Genomic DNA, 23,652 nt, shown 5'->3' on the forward strand with positions numbered 1-23,652 from the left:
TGTTCTTGTTGCTGATAAATGCTACTGTACATACTCAGGTACGGATAACGGGCACCCAAAATTGCGGGTCGTTACAAATGTTCCCACTTGCAGAATGTCTTTCGGAGATTGTCCTTTTCCATGCACCCAAATGGCCCCTTCTTACTAATTATTGTTGTTGTTGATAAATACTATTGTGCATACTCAGGTACAGAAAACGGGCACCCAAAATCGCAGGCCGTTACAAATGCTCCCACTTCCAGAATCTCTTTCGGGAATTGTCCTTTTCCATGCACCCAAATGGCCCCTTATTACTAATTATTGTTGTTGTTCTTGTTGTTGCTATTGTTATTCTTGTTATTATCTTTGACTTGTTCTTGTTATCTGTTGTTGTTACGTGTGAAATGAGAACCTATAATCTTTTCTATCCTCCTTCCTTGCAAAACTACAAGTGTTGATGTGCCTGCATGACAAGAAGAAAAAAGAAAAAGAAAAAGAAAGAATCAATAGTTGCAATCTATTTGGTTTATAGTATTGTGAACATCCTTAAATAGCCCAAACCCGTCTTATTCAGAAACAATACACACTACCTGCGCGCTACAAGCCACTGTTTTTTTTTTTTTTTTCCTCTTTCTATCTAATTTATGTATTTAAAACAATTTAAAATTTTAAAGTCACACCAAATACTCTAAATTTAATTATTTAAATATCAACTCGAGTCAAGTTAAGACTCCGTCAACTCTTCGAGTTTCCAGGTCGACCCGACCTGGCCATACATCGAGTTGAGTTTTTGAGTGTTTTTAATCTCTACCGCCCGCTGTGAAGAATGCAAAAATAAGCTATAATTTCCATTTCAATCCAATGTCACCAAAAATCACCACAAGAGCATTGTCCATCCTTGAAATGGTGAAACCTATTAGCATCTCTCACCACAATCTCTCTCCCTACAATGTTACAAACCATCTTCAAAACCACATGACAGTCCCCACATACTCTGAGGTTCTTCACCACGCGAATCGGGGTTCCTGGCACGGCCTTAAGCAGTCCAAGTGCAACAGCCAACCTCTCACTATGCAAAAACAGCTGCTCTTCTTTCTCCTGCTGTTCCAAATCATGCAACACAAAGCTTGTATCGGGCACATACCCTCTCTTCTTTATCTCCATACTCAGTTCCCCCAACAACCTGAGAATCTCATCCCTCATTGGATGTGACACGTCACCGGCGCAAAACATATGGCTTTCCTTACCCAACTCAACCCAACTGTATCCTGGCTCTTTCCTAACTGCCTTAACTGCCATCTGTTTCCTCACCTGAGATACACAGTCCCACATGCCTGCACTCGCATATGTATTCGATAGTAGTATATAAATCGATGGGTCCTGCAGTTTTAAGGTCAAAAGATGGTTTGCCACTTCAATTCCCATTTGGGTATTTCCATGCCGCTTACAAGCACTTAGTAATGCGCCCCATGTGGCTTCATCGGGCTCAAATGGCATTGTCCTGATGAGATTCTCTGCCTCAACAAGCTGGCCTGATCTACTGAAAAGATCCAACAAGCACGTGTAATGTTGTAATGAAGGAGTGATATTGTAGTCTTTGATCATCGAACTAAAAAGGTAGCGGCCTTTGTCTACTAAACCTGCATGGCTACAAGCATATATTAGGCCGACGAATGTCACCTCATTTGGTTTTTGTCCTGTGGCAACCATGTCATTGAACAAAGTCAGTGCTTCTTCAGCTTGACCATGCTGGGCCATCCCAACTATCATTGTCGTCCAAGAAACAACATCTCTTTGGGGAATTTCTCCGAAGACTCGTTTTGCCGCTAAAATTTCACTACATTTGGCATACATGTCAACAAGAGCATTACTAGCAACCATACTCGATTTGTATCCAAGAACTACAACAAGACAATGAAGTTGCTTTCCCATTTCCAATGCTGCCAAGTTAGAAGAAGCTCCGATGACAGTAGAAAGAATGAAGGGGTCATCAATTTGGATGCTTTCACACCGCATTTCTGCAAACAGCTTCAATGCATCAAAGCTCTCACCAGTCAGCACAAATCCAGAAATCAATGCTGTCCAAGAAAACAGATCCCTCACAGGCATCCTCCAGAAAAGCTCAATAGCATTTGAAATCCGCCCGTTTCGGGCATACCCAGAAACCATCGCTGTCCAACAAACAGAATTCTTCTCAGAAATCGAGTCAAATACCTGACGGGCATCATCGGGTAAACCACATTTTGCATACATATCAACAAGAGCGGATTTCATGACTGCATCGTCAGAGAATGGAGATAAGAGGAAGCGGGCATGTGCTTGCTTTCCCTGCTTGACGGCAGGTCCATTAGTGCAGGCCTTCACGAGAGTGGCGAAAATGTAATTATCCGGTTGGATTTGGTCGACGGTGAGCATGGTGGGAAAGATAGCTAACGTTTGCTCTGGACGGTTGGACTGGGTGTGGGCAGTGAGGATGGAGGCCCAGGAGACTGCGTCTCGATGCGGCATTTCGTCGAACAGGCGGAGGGCGTCGAGGAGGAGGCCGCATTGTCCGTACATGTGGATGAGGTTGTTAGGCAGGGGCCTGCATCGTTGCAGGCCGAATTTGATGATGTGGGCGTGGAGTTGCTTGCCGTTGGATGGGATCTGGTGTCTGGCAGAGGATTGGAGAAGGGCCAGGATTTGGCGGGGGTGGGGCATGCCTTGAACGAACAAGCCATCAATTCCCGCCTTTATTTGAATTCTGTTCGAACCGTTTGGGATTAGATCCGGCTTGGGGAGTTATTTGATACTCTGGCAGCGTATGAAGCTTGATACGCAGGCGCCCAGAAATTTTAAACATTGAATATATTAACTCAAACTTAACAGACTAACTTATGTAACAAAATGTCTCTAAGTTACAGTCCAAAAAGAAGAACAATCTTAACCTTTTGATTTACTGACACTTATTTGACGAAACATGGCCATTGGATGATTTTCATTTTTAACCGTCCAATCCATGCTCACCAATCCGATAGTAAGATAATCAAGTTGTCTTAATTTTTGGTTCATGATAGGTCTAAGATGACACGTAATTTGCACAGTTAACATGCAATTTTAAGTAATTTCTAAGTGCCTGTGTATCATCCATCACCCTGTGCCAGAGTATCAAAATTGAGAGGGGATTAACCTTACCGTGGGGCCCACCTTGATGTGTGTATTATGTATCCACTCCGTCCATCCGTTTTTTTTTATATCATTTAATGTAATTATGTCAAAAATGGAGCAGATATAATTATCAGGTGGACCATGCGATAAGAAACCGTGGTGATTGATTGTCCTATCATTAAAAACTTCTTAGGGTCCTATCTTAATGTTTCCGGAGTGTTTATTTACCATCTAATCTGTTGATCAGGTCACGTATGATTGGATGAAGGGAAAAAAAGGAAATATCAGCTTGATCCAAAACATTTTTGGCCCATTAACGGTCAATCATCACTATTTCTTATGCTATGGTCCACCTGATAATTGTATCTGCTTCAGTTTTTGAACAATACCCTAAAATGATCTGTAAAAACGGATGGACGGCGTGGATATACAATACATACATCAAAATTTTCCTCTTGCAACAACATTAAGGTGCTCGTTTGCCTCCATTTAATGAAGGGGTATCTCATCCTCCGTCCATGTAGATACATGCATGCTGAATGGACAATCTGGACCGTCCAGATCGTCATCCATGATCAGATCATTGAGCAATGCATTGATGAATCACTCTAATCCACCGTCCCCTTCCCACATTGTACGATGGAAAATAGGTTAAAAGGTTCGGTGGAGATGACTCCACTGTAACCATTTCTCCACCGAATGGAAGTCAGCTTGCACAACCGGCCGGGGCGCGGTTTGGCTAGTGACGTTGCCACCAGGCAGATGCCTAGTGGTCGGTGCTATGTGGACCCCACCATGATGTATGTATTTTATCCATGCCGTCCATCCATTTTGAAAGTTAATTCTAGGTTCCATCCCAAAAATGAGGTAGATCTAAATCTCAGATGGACCACACGATGGGAAAACAGTAGTGATTGAATGTCCACCATTAAAAACCTCCAAGGGTCCCCTGTGATGGTTATTTGACATAACCTCTTGATTATATCATACAGACTTGGATGAAGGGAAAAAATATATATCAGCTTGATCAAAAACTTTTATGCCTCTGAGAAGTTTTTAATGGTGGGTGTTCGATCGACACTGTGCGGTCCACTTGAGATTTTGATCAACCACATTTTTGGGCTCCTAATATAAAATGATCTGGAATAATGGGTGAACGGCATGGATAAAACACATACATCATGGTGGGGCCCACAGCACCGACCACTAGCTATTGGCTAGTGGCAGGTGGAGTAGCCAATCCCTTTCCGGCTGGCTCACCCCGCATTGGTCCCCCAACCATCAGAAACTTTCATTTTCGAGTGGTCCATTGCGAATATCCAACGGTGAGAGAAGTTGTCCATCGGACGATGTGGTTGGCTCCACCGTGGCCTGTGAATAATTGGTTAAATCTAAATAGGTAGGCCAAGTGTTCTCATTCAATGAATCGATCTATATTTCATTTGGACGGTTGGGATTATCTGGATGAATCTGGCTGACGATTACGGTTGGTTTAGATATAAATTAATATATTAATTTCGAAAATAGAAGCATCAACGTCTGGGTGGTGTAGTTGGTTATCACGCTAGTCTCACACACTAGAGGTCCCCGGTTCGAACCCGGGCTCAGACACTCAATTGTTTTTTCTTTTGTTTTGTTGTCCTTAGAGGTGTAACCCAGTCGAATCGAGTCAAGCTTGGCGATTCTCCATCGGTCTGCTTGCTGTCCTTAGAGGTGTACACGAGTCGAACTAAGTCAAGTTTGGCACAGCCAAGATCGGGCCGAGTTCGCCTGTGTGGCATTTTCATAAACACATAATCTGCACCTTTAAAATCTCACTGTATATAAAACAGTAACAATGGTTTTACAGGTATTTTATCAAACACCTTGTAACCAACATAAAAATTAAGAAAAAAATGGTATTTGTTTCATATACGTACCTTCGTTGCCACCAGCCACATTTCATTGAGTCATTTCATCAAACACTTCGTGATCAACAGCAATATCAAAGTAACCGAGTCACCGAGCTGAATCGATCCGAGTATGATTCAAGTTGGGTTCGATCCGAGTCGAGTCGAGCTCGGACAAGCTCGAAGTCGGTTTGAAATTTTTTCGAGCTCAAAAAATCAGCTCGACTCAGCTCAAACTCAAGTTTTGAACCGAGTCGAATCAAACTTGTTTGCGTCGAGTCAAGCGAGCTAACAAGCTAACTTTGCTCATGTACAGCCCTTACTGTCCTTAATAGACCTTATCTCAGCCTTTTTATTTCTACCGCTTGAAATTAAGGCCAGGGCCAGCTACTGGGCCATGACACAGACCCAAGTTCAAGTAAAGCCGGCCGAACAGCAATACTCACCGCAGTCATGACACATCTTAATTAAAATTAGATTGATCAGACAATCCTGGCCACTCATGAGCAGACAGATTATGATTAGAAATCAAAATCGTAAACAGAAAATTAAAATTATAAACATACAAGTAAATTGCACGTGCCATGCACATTGGAGAGTGATGCAAGTGCAACATATATATATATATATATATATATATTGTGGTGGGGTGGAGGTGTGGTCTGTGAGATGCAAAATGATCATGGGGTGGGTCTCATTATGAGACCTGTGAGATGCGGGATAATCTATGGGGAAATTTTAGTTGGTTGGACTGGGACAGCTCCGAGCTTTTGGTGCGTTGGCCCATTCTCCTTGTATTAAAGAGTATTCTATGCGTAGGTACCCGATAAAATACCTTCTATAGGTCGAACATGTTGCATATGTGAAATCCCTCCGTGAGTTCACTGTCCATACAAAAGACGGGCAATCCAATGGGACCAATGCAATGTGTAAAACCTAAGTACATGCCGTGTGGCCCACCTGTTTTTCACCAGGCTAATTTTTCTGTTCCACTTCATCTTTGTGACCTACACCTGATGAACGGGTTTCATGAAAACGCAGCCCCACCCTCTATGGTTGGAATTTCATCTCCATTGTTTACTGTTGGTGAGAATGATTTGAAAATAAACATTACAAAAACCTTAGGATGGTTCCTTTAGAATATAGAATTTTTAATGGTGAGGCATTCAATCACCACTATTTACTGTAGTTTGGTCCACCTTAGATTTGGATCTGCATAATATTTGGGACCCCATCCTAAAATGGGCTGGAAAAACATATGGCCGGCGTGGATATACAACACATCATCAGGGTGGGCCCCATGGTAGGGATAACACCCACTAAGCTGTTTATTGGGGTAACACCTAATCTGCTCCCTTATTTTAGCTTCCTGAATTACTTGCTTGTAGAGCTGAACACAAGTTGAGCTAGCTTGAGAAACTCGCTTAAACCGACTCAACTTAAAAATTGGTTCAGGTCAATCCAAGCGCCTAAACTTGCAACTTGAAAAAAAAGGAGTCGCGTTCAAGCTCGAATCGACTCGACTCGAAATCAACCCCTCCCCTGGGTTAGGTTTGGGCTGGGTTGGGTTCGGGTCAGGTTGGGTCCAAGGTTGGGGTTGGGTTGTGTCGGGTTGGGTCAGGGTTGGGTCAGGGTTGGATCAGGTTGGGTTAGGGTTGGGTTGCATTAGGTTAACACCTAATCTGCTATTGGGGTAACACCCATTAAGCTGTTATTGGGGTAACACCTAATCCGCTCCCTTATTTTAGCTTCCTAAATTACTTTCCTGTAGAGCTGAACACGAGTTGAGCTAGCATAAGAAACGTGCTCAAACAAGTTCCATCCGACTTAACTCATAAACTGGTTCGGGTCAATCCGAGTGCCTAAACATGTATCTTGAAAAAAAATAAAAAAATGAGTCACATTCGAGCTCGGTCAAGCTTGAGTCAACTCGAGTCGAAATCAAACTAAACACGCGCGGGTTGGGTTGGGTTTGGGTTGGGTCGGGGTTGGGTTTGGGTCAAGGTCGGGGTTGGGTACAAGGTCGGGTTAGGTCAGGGTCAGGTTGCATTTGGTTGGGTCACGATCAGGTTGGGCTGATTATTTGAATTAGTTGAATTGGAAAAATTCTATAATCACTTGAATTTGAATATTGATTGCTTGAACTATTTGAATTGAAAAATTCTAGGCTTGTTAGTTAATTGTTTGAATAATTGCCTATGTCAGTTGATTACTTGAATTGACAAATTCTTGGCTTGTGTAGACCTGTAGTTGATTACTTGAATTTGATTTACGCTTAATTCAAGTATTCAACTATAAATCGTATATTAAATATATGATTTATAGTTGTATACTTTAATTAAACACAAATCAATTAGATTTAGAACAACTCAACTTAACACTTGACAAATGAATTTAATAGTTTACCTGCCCATTTAAGAATTTATATACAATAAATTTTATTCAAATCAATTATTAATTTGATATTCTTTATATATATATGAATTCTTAAATTGTCCAAATTGAAAATTTTGGTAATATATCATGTACTTAATGTTGCTTACACAATTTACATGGAATTCAAGATTCAGCACATTAACCAAATTTATTCTCCGACGCAACCCAAGCACAACCACATAGATAAACATACCTCTTTGTCCTTTGATTCTTGAAGATGAGAACTAACGGAGAGAGAGAAAAGTGGGGTCGCTCACCCCTGCTCATCGGGTGGTGGGGTCCCGACCGACCTGCTACTTGGGTAGGGTAAAAGGGAGGCGGGGGAGTGGATTTATGTTTTAACTTTTTAATATATTAATAGTTGAGTCGGATTGACCTCAACCAAGTTGCTTCGAGCGTTCTCGACTCATGTTCAGCTCTAATATGCATTCGCATATCAAAAGTGCAGAGTTATGTCATCGAATGTGAGTCTAACCATTCATGTGTAGTCCATTGGCATAATCCTATAAAAAGGTCATGCAGTTGGGTTCACCTTAATGGTTAAACATTCAGCCAATAGACATTCATATAGTCCACAAATGACAACACCATTCCATGGAACTTGAAATGGCCTAGCTTTTATCAAGGTTCATAAGCATATGTACTTAAACCTAACGATAAACTTGATACGCAAATATTTGATCATATAGTTGGTTGACAATTAAATCACCATGTAAATAATCAATCAAATGCATCAGTAAGAACATCTTTGATACCATATGTTAGCAATCATGCGGTTTTACAAACAATATAAATCAATAAGATCTTGACTTGATACATTCAAGGAAAAAATGTTGTATAGATTATGTAAAGGTTGTACCTTACACCACTGCAGTAGATGATGAAGCTTGATAGCGATTAGCCATTGCATGAATGATTTCAATGGTCTATATATTCATTATGCAACACCTCCAGCGTAATGAACAATGAAGAACAATTGGGTTTGATCTTCTATCTCCTCAACTTATTATGATGCATGAATGGAGATGTGTATTTTACTATAATGCTAAGTTGGAGAGCGAGACCAAGAGCCTTGAAATACATAAATGATTTGGTTTCAACATAGCAAAGAAACCTGTTAATTATGTGACTCTTTGCCTCCTCAAATTAATTAGAAAATTCAATATAGTTGTGAAACTCGGAAATTTTTTTTTTTTTTTTTTCAAAATAAAACTGAAAAAAGAATCTTAAAGGTCACCTCCTTAAAATGGGAAAAGACATTCTTGAAATATGAAAGAGGATAAAGAGTCATCTTCATCCTTACAATATGAATAGTCATATTCACAATATGAAGAGTCATTTTCGGACTATGAGGAATCATTTTTGAAATACGAAAAGTGTGATCATGTGAGCCACTCCTCATATGTTCCAACACCCAACACTTCTAGCTTACTCGAATCCCTCTAAAATTACACTACTCAAATCTTAAAATGGCTAAAACAACATACCACCATAGCAAGAATCCTTTAATAGAATTCAAATATTGATGCATGCATGAAAGCTTGAATAGTAATCATTCATGTCATATAAAAAAAATAAAATGAAGAAAGACTCTTAGCCTTGAGAGGAAAAGGAAAGCCTGGCCGGACCCGATAAAGAAAGCAACCCAATGGTGGGCCAGGGGGTTGAACAAAGTAGCTCTCTGATCATTTCGGGTCAGACCAATGTGCTTGTGCCAGAAAACAGGTAAGTATAGGTTCATTGAATCACATGTATGGGAATTCAGGCATTGGCAGATTGATGTCTCCGTGTATCGAGGATGTTGTCGACACCAGGTTCCATTTGTGAGCTATGAGATAATACTCTTGGCTTCCTCTTCTTCCCCGATCTCCCCCAACACGAACTGATTATGGTAACTGATCGCAAACCGGACGATATCTGAAATATCCCTGTCGGAAGGAAATGTACTCTCACTGTCACTGATGATGCCCAGCAAGTAATGCACCACATCCAGGTTACTCACATCAAAGTGCGCATCTGACTTATCCAACAGTCTCTCAAGTGACACCAACATCCTGCCCACAATCTTTTGATCCCTGACCGCATCCAGAATTACCTGCAACACCCTCAATCTGTTATCACGCATTTCACATAGCTTGAAGAGCGCTTCGGAAACATCCTTCTCAGACACTTCATTGTCTTCTAGAACGTGCACAACAGCCTCCATTGCGCTCAACTCACCAAGCTTCAACTTGTTGGGATTGACAGTGAATAATGCGTGAATAGCTATGATTGCTTGGGGCCTATTATCCGTGTTTCTGCTTTCCGTGGCCTTGATGAGCAAAGGGATGACATCTAGGTTCTCCCCCACCATCTTGTTGCCATTTTCATTGCAAATAATGATGTTCATGATTGTTGCCACGACAGCTTCTTGTACATCTGGTTGGAGATCGTAGTAGACCTTCGACAGTAGCTATAGCAATTGATGGATTGCTTTTGGATCCTCAAAGAGAATGCAGATGGTGGGTGCTTGCTGTAAGAGCATTGGGAGAAATTTAATTGACATTTTGAGTTCATTGACCTGGAACCAAATTAAATATACAATCAGTCATGGAATCACAGGCAATTATATATTGGATTTTCAAGAAACCAAAAGTGATAGAATTCTGCCTGAATCATGAGCATGTGACAAATGGGTTGGGCAGATCATTTTTCACACGGTCACATTTTCTTGTGGAATTTGCAGAAAAGATACTTCTGGCTGTGTTTCATAGCAGCTCCCAAGCTGAGTGGATTCATGTCTGTTTATTTCTAGGAAGTATCTGCCCAACCCACATTTAGGCATGCATTGAAACATGGCCTAATCCTGTGTTTTTAATTACCCCATTCTTGGCCATCCGATTCTCTGATAGAGAATTAAACAAACGAAAAGAATGATCAAAAAACATGTGATCTGATTGATGAATGGAGTGGAAATTCAAATCAAATGAGCATTTGGCTCCTGAATTTGTCCATGAGCCAACATACTAGCACACCACAGTTATGAATGTGAGAGGATTCAGGAATTGCCCATTCTGCGAATTTCAGGTGTCCAAACAGTCCCGTTTAAGAAGAAATCCTGGTTTTGAAAATATTTCTTCAGAAGGAAAAATCAACTCTACAATTCCAATTCCAACTAAAACTAATGATGAAACAAAAAGAACCCAAAAAGAAAACAAAAATTCCTTCTAAAACTTTAATTCAGAGAAGAATGAAAGAAAGAAAGAAAACTTGATATGTGAATTGCATGAAAAAACAAACAAACAGAAGAAATGCTTTGAATTAAAAATTATTTATAAAAAAACAAAACATAATTCAGAAAAAAAAAAAAAATCAACTACAAAATAAAAACGAAATTGAAATCAAGATTTGGAAGAATCACCTACAAAAACTCCCCCACAACCAAAAAAAAAAAAAAAAGACGAAGAAGAAGAAAGAAAAAGACAAACAAAGGAAGAAAACTAACCAATCCCCTGACTAAAATGACAGAATCCTTCATAGTCTGCATCGAAGCTGGTTTATGGAAATGGTTGGGAATGGAGGGACAATCACGCTTCTGCAGCATCAGCAGTGATCGATTGAACTTGGATGCCTTCAGAGCAAAGAAGATGTCCAGCACCTGATCGAAGGTTTCAATCGGAACATCTTTGATTGCTTTCTTGAGAGTCTCTAGCTTTGGGACCATCGATGAATTGACTGTTGCCAATGAACTGGATGCCATTTCCCAAATTCCAAGAGATCATCTTCTCTTTCTCTCTATCTCTCAATTCAAAGAAAAGGAAACAGGGGCAAGTGAATGGGCAGGAATGATTTGAAGAAGTGCCATTTATATCTCTTTTATGTCCCTCCCTCTCTCTTTTGAAAATTTAAACTTCTTGAATGACCTTGTCTTGGGCCTGCTGGTTTATTGATTCTGGGCTATGGGTAATCTTGTCATTTGAGGATAAAGGTGGTTGGGTAGTTATGGATGTTAGTTTACTCAGCCAGAATCCTCTGGGTACACCACCCATGTTGTGTATGTGACATCTACTCCGTCCATTAGGTGAGGCCCCTCGTGATCACCGTTCATCCCAAAATTCAACGCTATCCAAACCTTAGGTGAGGCACACAAGGATGACCGTGTAAACTTACTAATAGAAACCTCCAAATTAAACTTGCTGTGGCTGTCTGAATTACGAACAGGATAATTTAACTGTGAAGAACACCTGATAAATGGGTTACATGGCATTTAAATTCTGCAGTGGGTCCCACACATCATTAGGAATGTTTCTAGTGTCGGGTTGCAATCTCCATTGTTGCATGTGGTGTGGCCCACATAATTATTCAATCAGCTAAGTTTTCGTATTGTGGTCTTAAATCCAAAGTTCTCACCTAATGGACGGAGTGGATGCCACACATACAATATAGAAGGCCCCACATAGCTCAGTTTTTGTAGCCGTTCACTACAAGTCCTGTGAGAGAAGGTTTGTGCCCATGCCCCCTATGATGGTACCTTAGTGCATCCTTAGGATGATCCTGACCTTTCAATCCTGGATTTGAATATGAGCCATTAAATAGTCATTTCCATACACAATCACTCTTTCGACAAATGTTTCTTACCATGGCCAGAGTAGTGTAGAATCCTTAACAGGAACTGTTCAAATCATCATTTAGGGGTATGTTTGTTCAAGTTAAACTCCATACCCTATGAAAACCCTAGGGAGTTAGGGACTACATACCCTATGAAAACCCTAGAGTGTTAGGGTGCAACTCTGGGGGGCTGGGTCGCGTCCATCTGGGTTCGACCCGACTTGAAGAGAGACCTGACCCAAATTCCAACCCAAATTCCTCTATATTGGACCTAACCCAACCCAAATACAAGTGATCATTTCCAACTTGACCCAAATTTGCTCAACCCAAACCCAACCAGACTTCAAATTGGATTAGTCTTTTCCAACCCGGCCGGCCTGAGGACCGTGACTACCTGACCGGAACTTGGGTCAGCTCAACCCAAACACAAGTTGCAGCCCTAATGGCTGTTCAAATTTTGATTGTAGCATATGGGCTGCACCCTTATGTTATTTTTGCAGAATTTAAAAAATGGTGGTGGCTCTTGAAACTTACACATGGCATGGTTGCAACTTGCAAGGCAATGTAGACCATCCAAACCCAACTACTTATGAACTTGACTGAAAAGTAGCACACAAAAGATAATTCTAACCACCAGAGCCCAACCCCATGAAGCATATGAAATGATTCAAGAATCGCCCAATGTGCAAATCTGCAGGTGTCCAAACAGTCCCTTAACAAAAGAAATCAGTTTTTTTAATCTTTCTTTCAAAGGGGGGGAAAAAAATAAAAATCAAAGATACAATTCTAATTCAAATTCCAATTGAAACAAATGACTAAACAAGAAAACGTTAAAGAAAAACAAAAATTCCTTATAAAAAAAATGCTTGGAATCAAACTTTCCAAATCAAAATCTGTACATGGTGCAAAACTGCAAATTCAATCAATAAGCAACCATCTAAAGTTCTTCACAATGGCAACCTTTCTTTCATAGAAGAGAGAAAAAGAAAGAAACAAAGAAGACTGAATGTTAATCGCATGGAAAAGAAATCAAATATTCTTAAATTTTAAAACTAGGTTTTGAGCAGAAGCTTACTAGAAATTAAACAAACATATGGGTGTCTTTGGATGCACCAAATATCATGATATTTCATGATCAATCAGTTGAATCTGGTGCAAAATATCATGAAATATCAAGAAATTTAGTGTAACAAAAATCACCCTCATTCAAAAAAAAAAGAAGAAAAAGGACTACAAAATGCAAATGAAATTGAAAGAAAAAAAGGTAACCAAGAAGAGGAAGAAGAAGAAGAACTATAATCAAGAATCTGAAAAATCTCTCTGAAAACGCGAAAAAGAAAAAGAAAAACTAACCATTCAAGTGGCTAAAATGACAGGATCTTTCAATCTCCCACGAAATTGGGCAGCAAAAAATGCTCAGGAACATCTACTACTTTTCCAATTGCTTCCACAAACCTCCGGAGCTCCTTCAGCTCTGTTGCATTTGGGATGGACGATGGATCGAACATGTGGATCAGAACATTATTTCCTTCGATTTCATTCAAGAGCTTCAGAGTTCTATATTCACCTCTGTTGCCCTTGCAACGGTGATTAGACCATCTTCTTTATTCAGGTCTGGATAGATGATTGGGTCCCAGTCTTCGAAGAAACAGTGGAATAGATGATTAAATCCACCTTGATCACCAAGTGTCTGCTCCATCTGTTATTCAAGTGGATCACGTGATTAGAAACAGTTTACAGGGCAGCACTTGCCCTCCAAACTGTTTCGATTGTTGTGGACCACTTGAATCATGGATACTATGATTTTTGATCCACAAGCCAAAATTTTTTAATGGAATCTAACGGTTGATATTGAGCTCTAGTCCATCTCCACAGTCATAATTCCCTCGAGCAATAATTCTCTAGAGCTTAGTAATCCCCAATAATTCTTAAATCCTGTAATGTAAAGACCGCACATCAATGCTGGAGAGAAGGGTGTCTAACCCCTTCTGTCTCTGTCATCGAGGCCCTTACTCGGAACCTCCAGACACCAACCAATTGCATGAGTCATTCATGCTAGGGAGTCACTGATTCCCCAACTCATGGTGACTCTACAGTGTCTATTTGACTGTAGATTTTCATCTTTATTGGCTAGTGGTGACTCCAAGTAAACAAGAACCATTTACTAGTCAATCACAGCCCACACCACGAGAAAAGGAGGGCAAAAGACCCCCCAGCTCGCAGGCATGCCCAAGCACCCGTTGACAGCTCCATATTTGGGACCCACTTGATCCAACGCCCGTAAAAGCCAAAGGGTCCGCTTCCCCATTACTAGAGTTCATCAACTTGAACATGTTTTACAATTTCCATCCAGTTATGGCAGATATGACCACAAATTTTACAGAATGTTTCAGGTAACAATGGATGTTCACTACAACACAATGTGGGATTGGATCCACCACTTCATTGACCCAGACTGTGAAGCCGCCTCTTGATTGTTGGAAAACAAACTAGAGAAGTCCTGTAAACATGCATTTGTTTCTATTTTATTTGACACAATTCATTACATTTCTAAACAATTTCTTACCATGTTTTTGCACATTTTCTAACATTTTCTCACAAATTTTAATTGCTCGACTTTTCACATTTGCTAAACATGTGAGACATAAGTGGGAATCGATACACAATACAGTAAGCTCACGGTGATAGAGGCACTACCTAATCATTTCTCAATGCATGGTATCTTCAAAGCTTCTTACCATACAAGCACAATGCACCTCAAATCAGAACCATGCAAATAGTGGATCCACCCTAACATGGCCATATACTAAAAAACAGATCCTGACTGCTGAACGGTGGACATTTCTTTGCTGAATTTTTGGCCATTTATGAAACATTTTCACAGACCATTATGTGTCCCCCAACAACATGCGAGGATAATACTACTAGTGTGGGCCTTTCCATGACTGAACTGTGGGATCCATATTTCCCAAATATCAATGACATACTTGGAAAAACGGGGCATGAAGCTCAGACGTGCAAAGCTTACTATAGGTGAATCTAGCAAATGTCAGACCAAGATTGGACAGTGATAAGATTGGGACCTACTTGATCCAATGCCCATGAAAGCCAATGAGCCACTTTCCCCCATCGCCAGAGTTCATGCACAGAAAGCCAACATTATAGCAGACAGACCATTTCAAGAAAGCATGGTGTGTTTACAGCCACCGAAATTGGGACTGGTTCCACAACTACAGGCGAACCATTTTGCCTTGTGATTTGGGGTGACAGATAAAATGAGGAAACTGCATAAATGTGGCAATTTGGCAGAATGTATCCCCTCCACTAAGGAAATGGAGAACACCCAAACATACTGTGAAATGCCATCAATTGTGGGAAAACAAATAAGAGGACTCCCAACTATACTTCACTCTCCATTGTGAAACAATCCCTATTTGCGCAAGTGGTTCGACGATCCAGACTGTCATATTCTCTCCATAAGTTTAACTGCATATTTTGTGGGCCACGGATTGAAAGGGTCAGCAATAGCCTATCTTAGAGAATTTTAGGCCATGGGCCATATACTATAGGCCATGTGAGCAATGGTCTGGATCAGTAGACTGTGGACCCCACCTGTACAAATTCATGGTCATACAAGCCCCACCTCTGATTGCTTACAAGAAGCCCTCTAAAACTACACAACCCAAAAGTCATAACAGCTTTGTAGCAGGAATCGTTCAATGGAAAGTATGGATGCTGAAACAATATCATGTCATATAAAGGCTAAAACCTTACAGTAGTAGAATCTGATGTAAGCACGAAAGCTCATAAAGCATTCACGATGAAGAAAGACTCTTGGCTCACCTGAACCTGATACAGGAGGGCAAGTGAATGGTGGGCCAAGGGGGTTGAATATGTAGTTCTCAGGTCGAACATACACTGCATTGAATCAGATCAATGTGCACATGCTGGAAAACAACTAGCTACAAGTTTCTTCAGATCACATGGATGAGAATTCAGTTGTTGTGGGGGGTGGTCTTCAACATTTCAAGGATGTTACTGGCACCCCAAGGCCATGGGTCTCCACTGTTTGCTAGCTGTGAGAAGGTACATTTGGCGGCCTCTTCTTCCCGGATCTCACTCAACCAGGTCTGATCATTTTTACAGATGGAATAGAGAATGTTAGCTGTGTACTCCCCAACATAACGAGTTCTTCTATCCCTGATGACTTGCAGCAACCAAGGCACAGCCCCCAGCTTACCCATTGTATCGAGGGCCTCCTGATTACTCGACAGAATCTCAAGAAACTCCAACATCTCTACCACAAGCTTTCCTTTGATGATCATGCTAAGAATTACTGGCAGCACTCCATTTTTAACGAGGGCCTCCATAACACCTGACTCAACGAGCATGGCCTTGTTGGTATTGAGAATGGCTGTGAATGCATGTCTCCTGCTATCCATGCTTCCTGTCCTCAAGGCCTTGATGAGCAAAGCGATGGCATCAGGACTCTTCCCCACTATCTTATTGCACTTGTCGCCGCGTATAGAGATGCTCAAGATCATTGGCACGACATCTTCTTGTGCATCTGGTTGGAGATTGGTGTAGGCCTTCAGCAGAAGTGATAGAAATATATGGATCGTCTGTGGGTTCTCCCCGAAGAGGACCCTGACGGAGGTTGCCTGCTGGATGAGCTTACGGAGCACTTTGATTGCCATTTTCTGCTCGGATATTGACGGGGAAAAGATGTTGTCGAGCAGTTTAAGGAGCTGGATCCAAATTATATGTAAAATCAGTCTAAGAATCACAATAAAAAATAGTTCTAAACCTGGATGTTCAAGGAACAAAAAGCAATAAAACTTTGCCCAAATCATGAGCAATTAAAAAATCAGTCAAAGAAATTGTAAGTGTGGATACTTCCACTTGTGTTTCAAAGAAGCCCCAAATGACAAGCTAAGTGGATTCTTTTCCATTAATTTCAACAAAGTATCAATCAAACCCGCAATTAGCCAGACATCCGAACACATCTTGGTGAATGCCCCATTCCGGGTCACCTGATTCGCTGATAGATATGAAGGAAAACAAAATCCTAAAATCCTGTGATCTGATGGATAGGGGTGGAAATTCAATTCAAATGAGCATTTAGCTCATGAATGACATGATTCAGGAATCGCCGAATCTGAGAATTTTCAGATGTCCAAACAGTCCCTTTTTAAGAAGAAATCGCAGATTTGAATCTTTCTTCAAAAGGAAAATAAAATCAGAGCTACAATTCCAATTGAAACCAATGATCAAACTTCGGAATTCTATCAACAGAATAGAATCAATAATCAACCATCAAAATTTAAATTCATAAGATGCCAACCTTTCTTTCAGTAAGACAGAAAACATATGCGAATCCCACATTAACAACAAGAAAAAAAAAAAAAAAAAAAAGAATAAGAAAAAAAAGAACTAACCATGCTATTGACTAACATGATAGCCTCATCCATATTCCGCAATGAAATTAGTTCATGGCGATTCAGGAGAATGGAACCGTTATCAGGCTTTTTAAGCCCCATCACTGGTCGATTGAACTTGATGTCCTTTAGAGCCAAGAAGATGTTCAGCGCCTGATCGAAGGCTTCGTTCGGGACATCTTTGATTGATTTCATGAGTGTCTCAAGCTCTGGGATCGTTGGTTGATCAGCTGTTTCCGGCGGCGAACTGGAATTTGCCATTTCCCCAAATTCCCAGAAATTTCTTCTTCACTTTCTTTAAGCTCTCTCTCTCTCTCTCTCTCTCTCTCTCTCTCTCTCTCTCAATACAGAAGAAAAGGAAACAGGGCGAGTCTCTCTCTCTCAATACAGAAGAAAAGGAAACAGGGCGAGTAATTGGGCGGGAATGATTTCAAGAAGAGCCGTTATATCTTTTATGCCCCTCTCTTTTTTAAACTTCTTGAAATACCTGTCTTGGGCGGCTATGGGTAATTTGGCCATTTGATGACAGAGGTAGTTAGGGTAGTTCGCATGTTAGCTTACACGGTCGGAATCCTCTACATCCGATGTTGTAGCCAGAAGTTACACCACCCGTGTTGTGTACGTGAAATCTACTCCGTCCATCAGGTGAGATACCTTGTGATAACCGTTCATCACAAATATCAACCCCATCCAAAACTCAGGTGGGTCACACAGGGAAACGTTCGCGTAGCATAAGGTCATTCTTCCGTTAGTTTTGCACCATTTAAAGAAATGATGGTGACTCTTGAAAATTAGGCATTTCATATTTAAAAGTCAATCCAAACCATCCAAACCCAACTACAGATGAGCATAACCGAAATGAAAATTCTGACCATCTGATTTTTCTCCTGGAACCCTCACTGTTTTGCCTTTTACCATCCATTTGATATCCTCCAATTGAATGGTTGGAATTACATGATCAACCTGATTGTAGAGATACCCTGATTCACAATAAGAGCCACAATTTGGATGGCCTGGATAGCTTCACATCAGTGGCAAATGTGTGGAGTATTGAGTCACCACTTCTTAAATACAATAGTAACAGAGGAGTTTAGCTAGGGGTGGCCCACACATGCACAATAGTAACATAGGGCCCGGCCCTGCAAAAAAATATAAAATCCCTATTTCCTCAAATGTACAAAAGAAATAGCCTTTTCTTCGCCAGCCGAGGGGGACTTGGATACCATAGTCCACCGTCCACGTGCATACGGAAGAAGGCGGTTGACTCACCTTTGCTGCCTCCTGTTTGAGCCGAACCAGAATTGAGATGACTTGAAATGCCCTGTGTTTTTGGAATCTGTATATATGGCTCATTTTTCAAAAACTCAGTGTGTTAGTCTTTAGAGATAATCAAATTATATATATATATATATATATATATATATATAGAGAGAGAGAGAGAGAGAGAGAGAGAGAGAGTCATGCTCCCCTGCGCACCTACGCACGTGCGCACCTTTGCACACGTGTCATGGGTGTCTAATCTGAACGGTCCATGTGATGCGGAATCCCATGAAACCTCATGTGCGAAATTTTCACCCTGATCTAAAATTCTGGTGGGCCATAGCAAAGAGAAATGCAAATCAAGGGAGGAAACTGTTTTAATTTTTCATGGCCCGTAAAAGTTCTAGATCAAAGTAAAACTTGGTCCTGGGGGGTTTCACGAGGTGCTGCTTCACATGAACGGTTCAGATTTTGGATCCACATCACGTATGATGGGTTCTCAAAAAAGTTCGTATGTAATAGGTACGAACTGGTTCGCAGGTGAGCGTTTCCGTATATATATATATATATATTATTTTCTTTTTCAGAGTGAGCATTTAGGCGAAATAGGAATAAATCAAACGTAAAAAAAATTGCATATATCGTTAAATTATACGAGCGGTTATCCAAAATAACTTATACAAACCAATGTCTTAAGACTTACAATTACAAAATGAATAATATCATATGAAACAAGGTAAATTATAATTAATCTTGACATGTAAAATTACATAGCAACTCTTAGCAAATATGATCATGCATCCTTAAAAATTGTACCCTGCCCCTCATTAATATGAATACAAATATCATCTATGCTACCTGCACAACTATTCACATCTCAAGTATAAGGTTGTGATGTAATCTCGGCAAAACCGAGGTCGAATCCACATGAACTAAACCTTGTACGTATTCTGAAAGTAACTCGAACTAGAACTAGTCGAAGATGTAATCTAATTAGGAGAATTTAAGAGGATAATGGTGAACTACTAAAACTTGTAATATTTAAAGGTGAAAAACAAGGGTGCCAAGGATCCACTTGTAGCAGTCGGAAATTTACCTTGCATTGATTCAATGACACAACTGGAATAAAAGTTTTATCCTATCCAATTGGTAAGAAGAGATTTGTCAGATCTCTAAACTTCTCATGGATCTCATCATCAATAGATAAGAATGGTGAAGATTTGGAAGTGATTCTGTCACCTAACCATGCCCAAGAGACGATGGCAAACAACAACAATTAACTAATCTCACAGCCAATTATAAGAGAATTGTGAAAGTTAGGAAGGATTCTATCACCCTACCATGCCCATGGGACGATGGTGAACAACGGTCTTACTAATTTCATAATCTCAATAATAGAAAACATACTTAAAGCTATCGTATATCCATTGTAATTTAAGTCACAACAAGCCATTAAAAACTAAAAGTATACCTTCATAATCAAACTAAAATCCAACAGAATCCATAAAACATGAATTAAAGCAAAGCAACCATCCTAATCACACTACAAGCTTCACCTCTTAGCCCTACCTAAGAGGTTCAGCCAACCATAGACATGATCAACTAAAGTCTCTTAAAACATCAAAGGAAAGAAAGAAATTAAAGAAGAAAAGGAAAAGGAAAACTCTACGCTGATGGCCGCTCACCCTCTCTCTCTCTCTCTCTCTCTCTCTCTCTCTCTCTCTCTCTCTGTCTCTGTCTCTCTCTTCCCACGTCCAAGCACCCAAGGTGCCTCCACGGTTGCCTAACATCATCTCCAGCTCTCTTTCTCCCTCTCTTTTATAAGCTTAGCAAAGTGGGTCGAAAAGAGTCGATGGTGTGCGTAGACTTTACGCAGCAACAAGTTTAGAAAACTCTTTATGCTGATGCTTGGTGGGGCCATGATTGATGACCTTCTTAGAAATCCACTCCATCCATCATCTTTGCAAGGTCATACCCAGCTATAGCGTCAAATCTAGGTCAAATCTGAGTTTTAGGTGGGCCACAACACATTTGACAATCAGACCGTACTAATGCTCTAACGTGCCTGTTGAGGCAACGTAACACGAATGCATGCTGGTCATGGCATCAGGTGGGGTCCACTGTGATGTTAGATAAGCAATCCACTCTGTTCACCATATTTGTCCTACTATGTTAGGACATGGGGTAAAAGATGAGGAATTTCGTAAATCAGGTGGGTTGCACTTTCTAAATAAGTGAAAATTAACACTCATCCTTAAATCTATTGTTGAACAGTGGCATGCATGGTTCTATCTTTATTTACAGAATTGTCATCAATGCCACAATCACCTTCCGACATTAGTTATGTTAGAGTACACCATCCAAACGCTCTGAAATTTGGTGACACCGTTTTTCGTGCTCTTTCCATTGGTCCAGTTTGGGTCTCGATCTTCCAAGGATGTCTAAGATGTTCTTTTAAATGACTAACAAACTTCGTGTTTTAGGACAAAGGTTACATTATATGTCTGGTTGAAACATTACCCGGCGGTTTGGACATATAACCTAAGATCTTTTAAATGACTGGATTATCCTAATATTCTGATGGCTTGTTTGGGAGATCCACATATGATGGAGGGTCAGATGACATGCTAAAAATAGGAAGACTTGATGGTTGGTATTCTAGTCATGCATTTGGGTGATTGTACTGTCAATTTTGTAAATGAATGAATACAAGATGGTTTTATAGAGTGATTAAGGGTAGGGCATGTATATTGCAGCGTCCATGGTAGTGTTCAGAAGACACTCATATCGTCCAATTGTTTTCTCATCTAATTATAGGGGTTGAGTCCAAAATTGAGACATCTTCAGAGATCAAGTGGGCCCTAGATCAGTGATTTAGTGGTTGATCTGTCCGTTAGGCCACTTCCACAAGGATCCAATGGCTGAAATTTGACGTGTGCAATTAATTTAGGGTCTTCAAGCCAGATATAAAGTTTTGAGCCAAACGGATGGTGGGAACCCTGTGATCTTGCATTCTGTACGATGTTTAGGCCTCTTTAACATGAATTGCTTGATTTTCTCGGATCTCCAGCATGTAAATTCTTTGATCTCAGTCCTCTAAGCTCTGTCCCTTGCCTTGGTAATTTCTGAGCATTAAATCCATGCTTTTAATACCCTTTTTCAGTCCAAGCTTCTAAATTCACCTTGCAATAAAAACACGTTTAAAATAGGACGTTAAGCATTATCATGTACGTAAAACCAAGCAATAATAGGGGTCTCATATGCAATATTTGACCCTCAACAACTACTTGTATGGTTAGATATTCGATGAATGAGTAGTCAACTCAGTGTGAATTCCCCTCAAGATTACACACCGCCGCATTAGGTAAGCATAGTTATAAATAAACAAGCATTCAAAACAATACATGATGCAGTCTTATTAAATGCATGGATGCATAAGCACACATCAACTGAGGATGCTCATCCAGTTGGCTTTTGGGTGAAACCCATGCATGTGGCTGGTCACCAACGAAAGTACATTGCACATATATAGTGCCAAGCTCACCGAAAGTGGGCTAATAGTCAGTGGTCTGAGAGCTAGCGAAACGATACTCCAACTAAATCTTATAGGCATGTGCTATAACATCCAATTAGCCACCCGTCATCACTTGTGTGCTATAAATGCATGATTAATCCATCCATTATTATTCTATTTACAACTAGCTAGTTTAATCAAGCTTAAAGGTCACCACGGGGGGTTCATTTCCCAGCGTAGGCTGACAGCTTATGCATATTGTCCCATTCCCACCATCCTTAGCTCATGAGATCTCCACCTTAGAATGTCTAATGGAAACCCATCGACTAGTGGCCAATCATAGTTCAACATATGGAACCTACCATCGCATGATTATGTAGAAATAAATCATCGAAGCCACATAAGGTAATTACTAAGTCGAAGCCACATAAGGCAAATAACAAATCGAAATCATATAAGGAAAATATCAAATTGAAGCCGCATAGGGCAAATATCAAATTAATGTGATAAAAAGATTATCCTCAAAAGTCATGCAGACAATAACCCATGGATAGTAGGCCCACTTCAATATTCACGTCATTTAAAGTAACCATTATATCAAGGGCCTATTATAAATACAATCAATCAACTTACATCCTAAGTATGAGTGTACATTTATAAGTAGGGTTTCCTACTAATTGATGTACCAATTTAAGTTCCATAAGCAATTCACAAGTAATCCACAAGCAGGAAAAAATATGCAGGATAAATATTGAGCATGTAATCTAGCATTCAGTTTCAACAATTAGCACATGTAATTATAAGATAAAGATATCAATTATCAATCGAAATTAAAATAAAAACTATCACTTAAGCTAATGGAAAAATGGAAAGCTCAACGGAAAGAAATCATCACCTGATGAACAGAATTACCTGTTAGTGTCGCTAAGTGCATGCGCCTTTAGAACCGAATCCTACTATGAATTATAAAATTTGTACGGTCAGATTCAAGTTTCATATACTATCTACGGTTAGGATCATAACCTATGGTTCAGATCACTTAGATTTAGGGTTTTATCCACTAATCTAATTTTAGCCTTTGGTTTAGAGTTTGAAATCTAATTCATATAATTAATTTATAATAATATTAGAATGAAGTAATAATAAGTAATAATTGTCTATTAATATTAACAACACTAATCTTATAATCAATAACCTACTAATGACAAAATAAGAATAGCATTAATAATGATAAATGTTAATATTTAATACTAACAATCAAGTAGTAGAATTAATAACATCTAATAATAATAGTAAAAAAAATGATGATAATTTGATTTTGACAATTCAAATGTGTAAAATAATTGGAAGTTGGTATACCTTAGTTAAATGGATCGGGATCTTCATTAAAACTGGCCAAGTT

At 40.0% G+C, this 23,652-nt stretch overlaps 2 protein-coding genes and 1 non-coding gene across 3 annotated transcripts; 1 reads left to right on the plus strand and 2 right to left on the minus strand.

Annotated features, from left to right (window-relative positions):
• Nucleotides 1-609: 609 nt before the first annotated feature.
• LOC131239624 (pentatricopeptide repeat-containing protein At4g14050, mitochondrial) lies at nucleotides 610-2,808 on the minus strand. Its single transcript, XM_058237421.1, has one exon. It carries the CDS (start codon nucleotides 2,677-2,679, stop codon nucleotides 844-846), a length of 1,836 nt encoding a protein of 611 aa, XP_058093404.1. The 5' UTR covers nucleotides 2,680-2,808; the 3' UTR covers nucleotides 610-843.
• A 1,855-nt stretch (nucleotides 2,809-4,663) lies between these two features.
• TRNAV-CAC (transfer RNA valine (anticodon CAC)) lies at nucleotides 4,664-4,737 on the plus strand. The gene has a single exon. It is a non-coding gene; the product is annotated as a tRNA-Val (tRNA).
• An 11,034-nt stretch (nucleotides 4,738-15,771) lies between these two features.
• LOC131241443 (U-box domain-containing protein 9-like) lies at nucleotides 15,772-17,829 on the minus strand. The gene is made up of 2 exons (XM_058240245.1): nucleotides 17,477-17,829; nucleotides 15,772-16,786 (listed from the first exon to the last, which is right to left on the minus strand). Exons 1-2 carry the CDS (start codon nucleotides 17,735-17,737, stop codon nucleotides 16,034-16,036), a joined length of 1,014 nt encoding a protein of 337 aa, XP_058096228.1. The 5' UTR covers nucleotides 17,738-17,829; the 3' UTR covers nucleotides 15,772-16,033.
• Between the last annotated feature and the right edge of the window lie 5,823 nt (nucleotides 17,830-23,652).

Source organism: Magnolia sinica, chromosome 3, assembly GCF_029962835.1.
Source record: "Magnolia sinica isolate HGM2019 chromosome 3, MsV1, whole genome shotgun sequence".
Classification (NCBI taxonomy): Eukaryota; Viridiplantae; Streptophyta; class Magnoliopsida; order Magnoliales; family Magnoliaceae; genus Magnolia; species Magnolia sinica.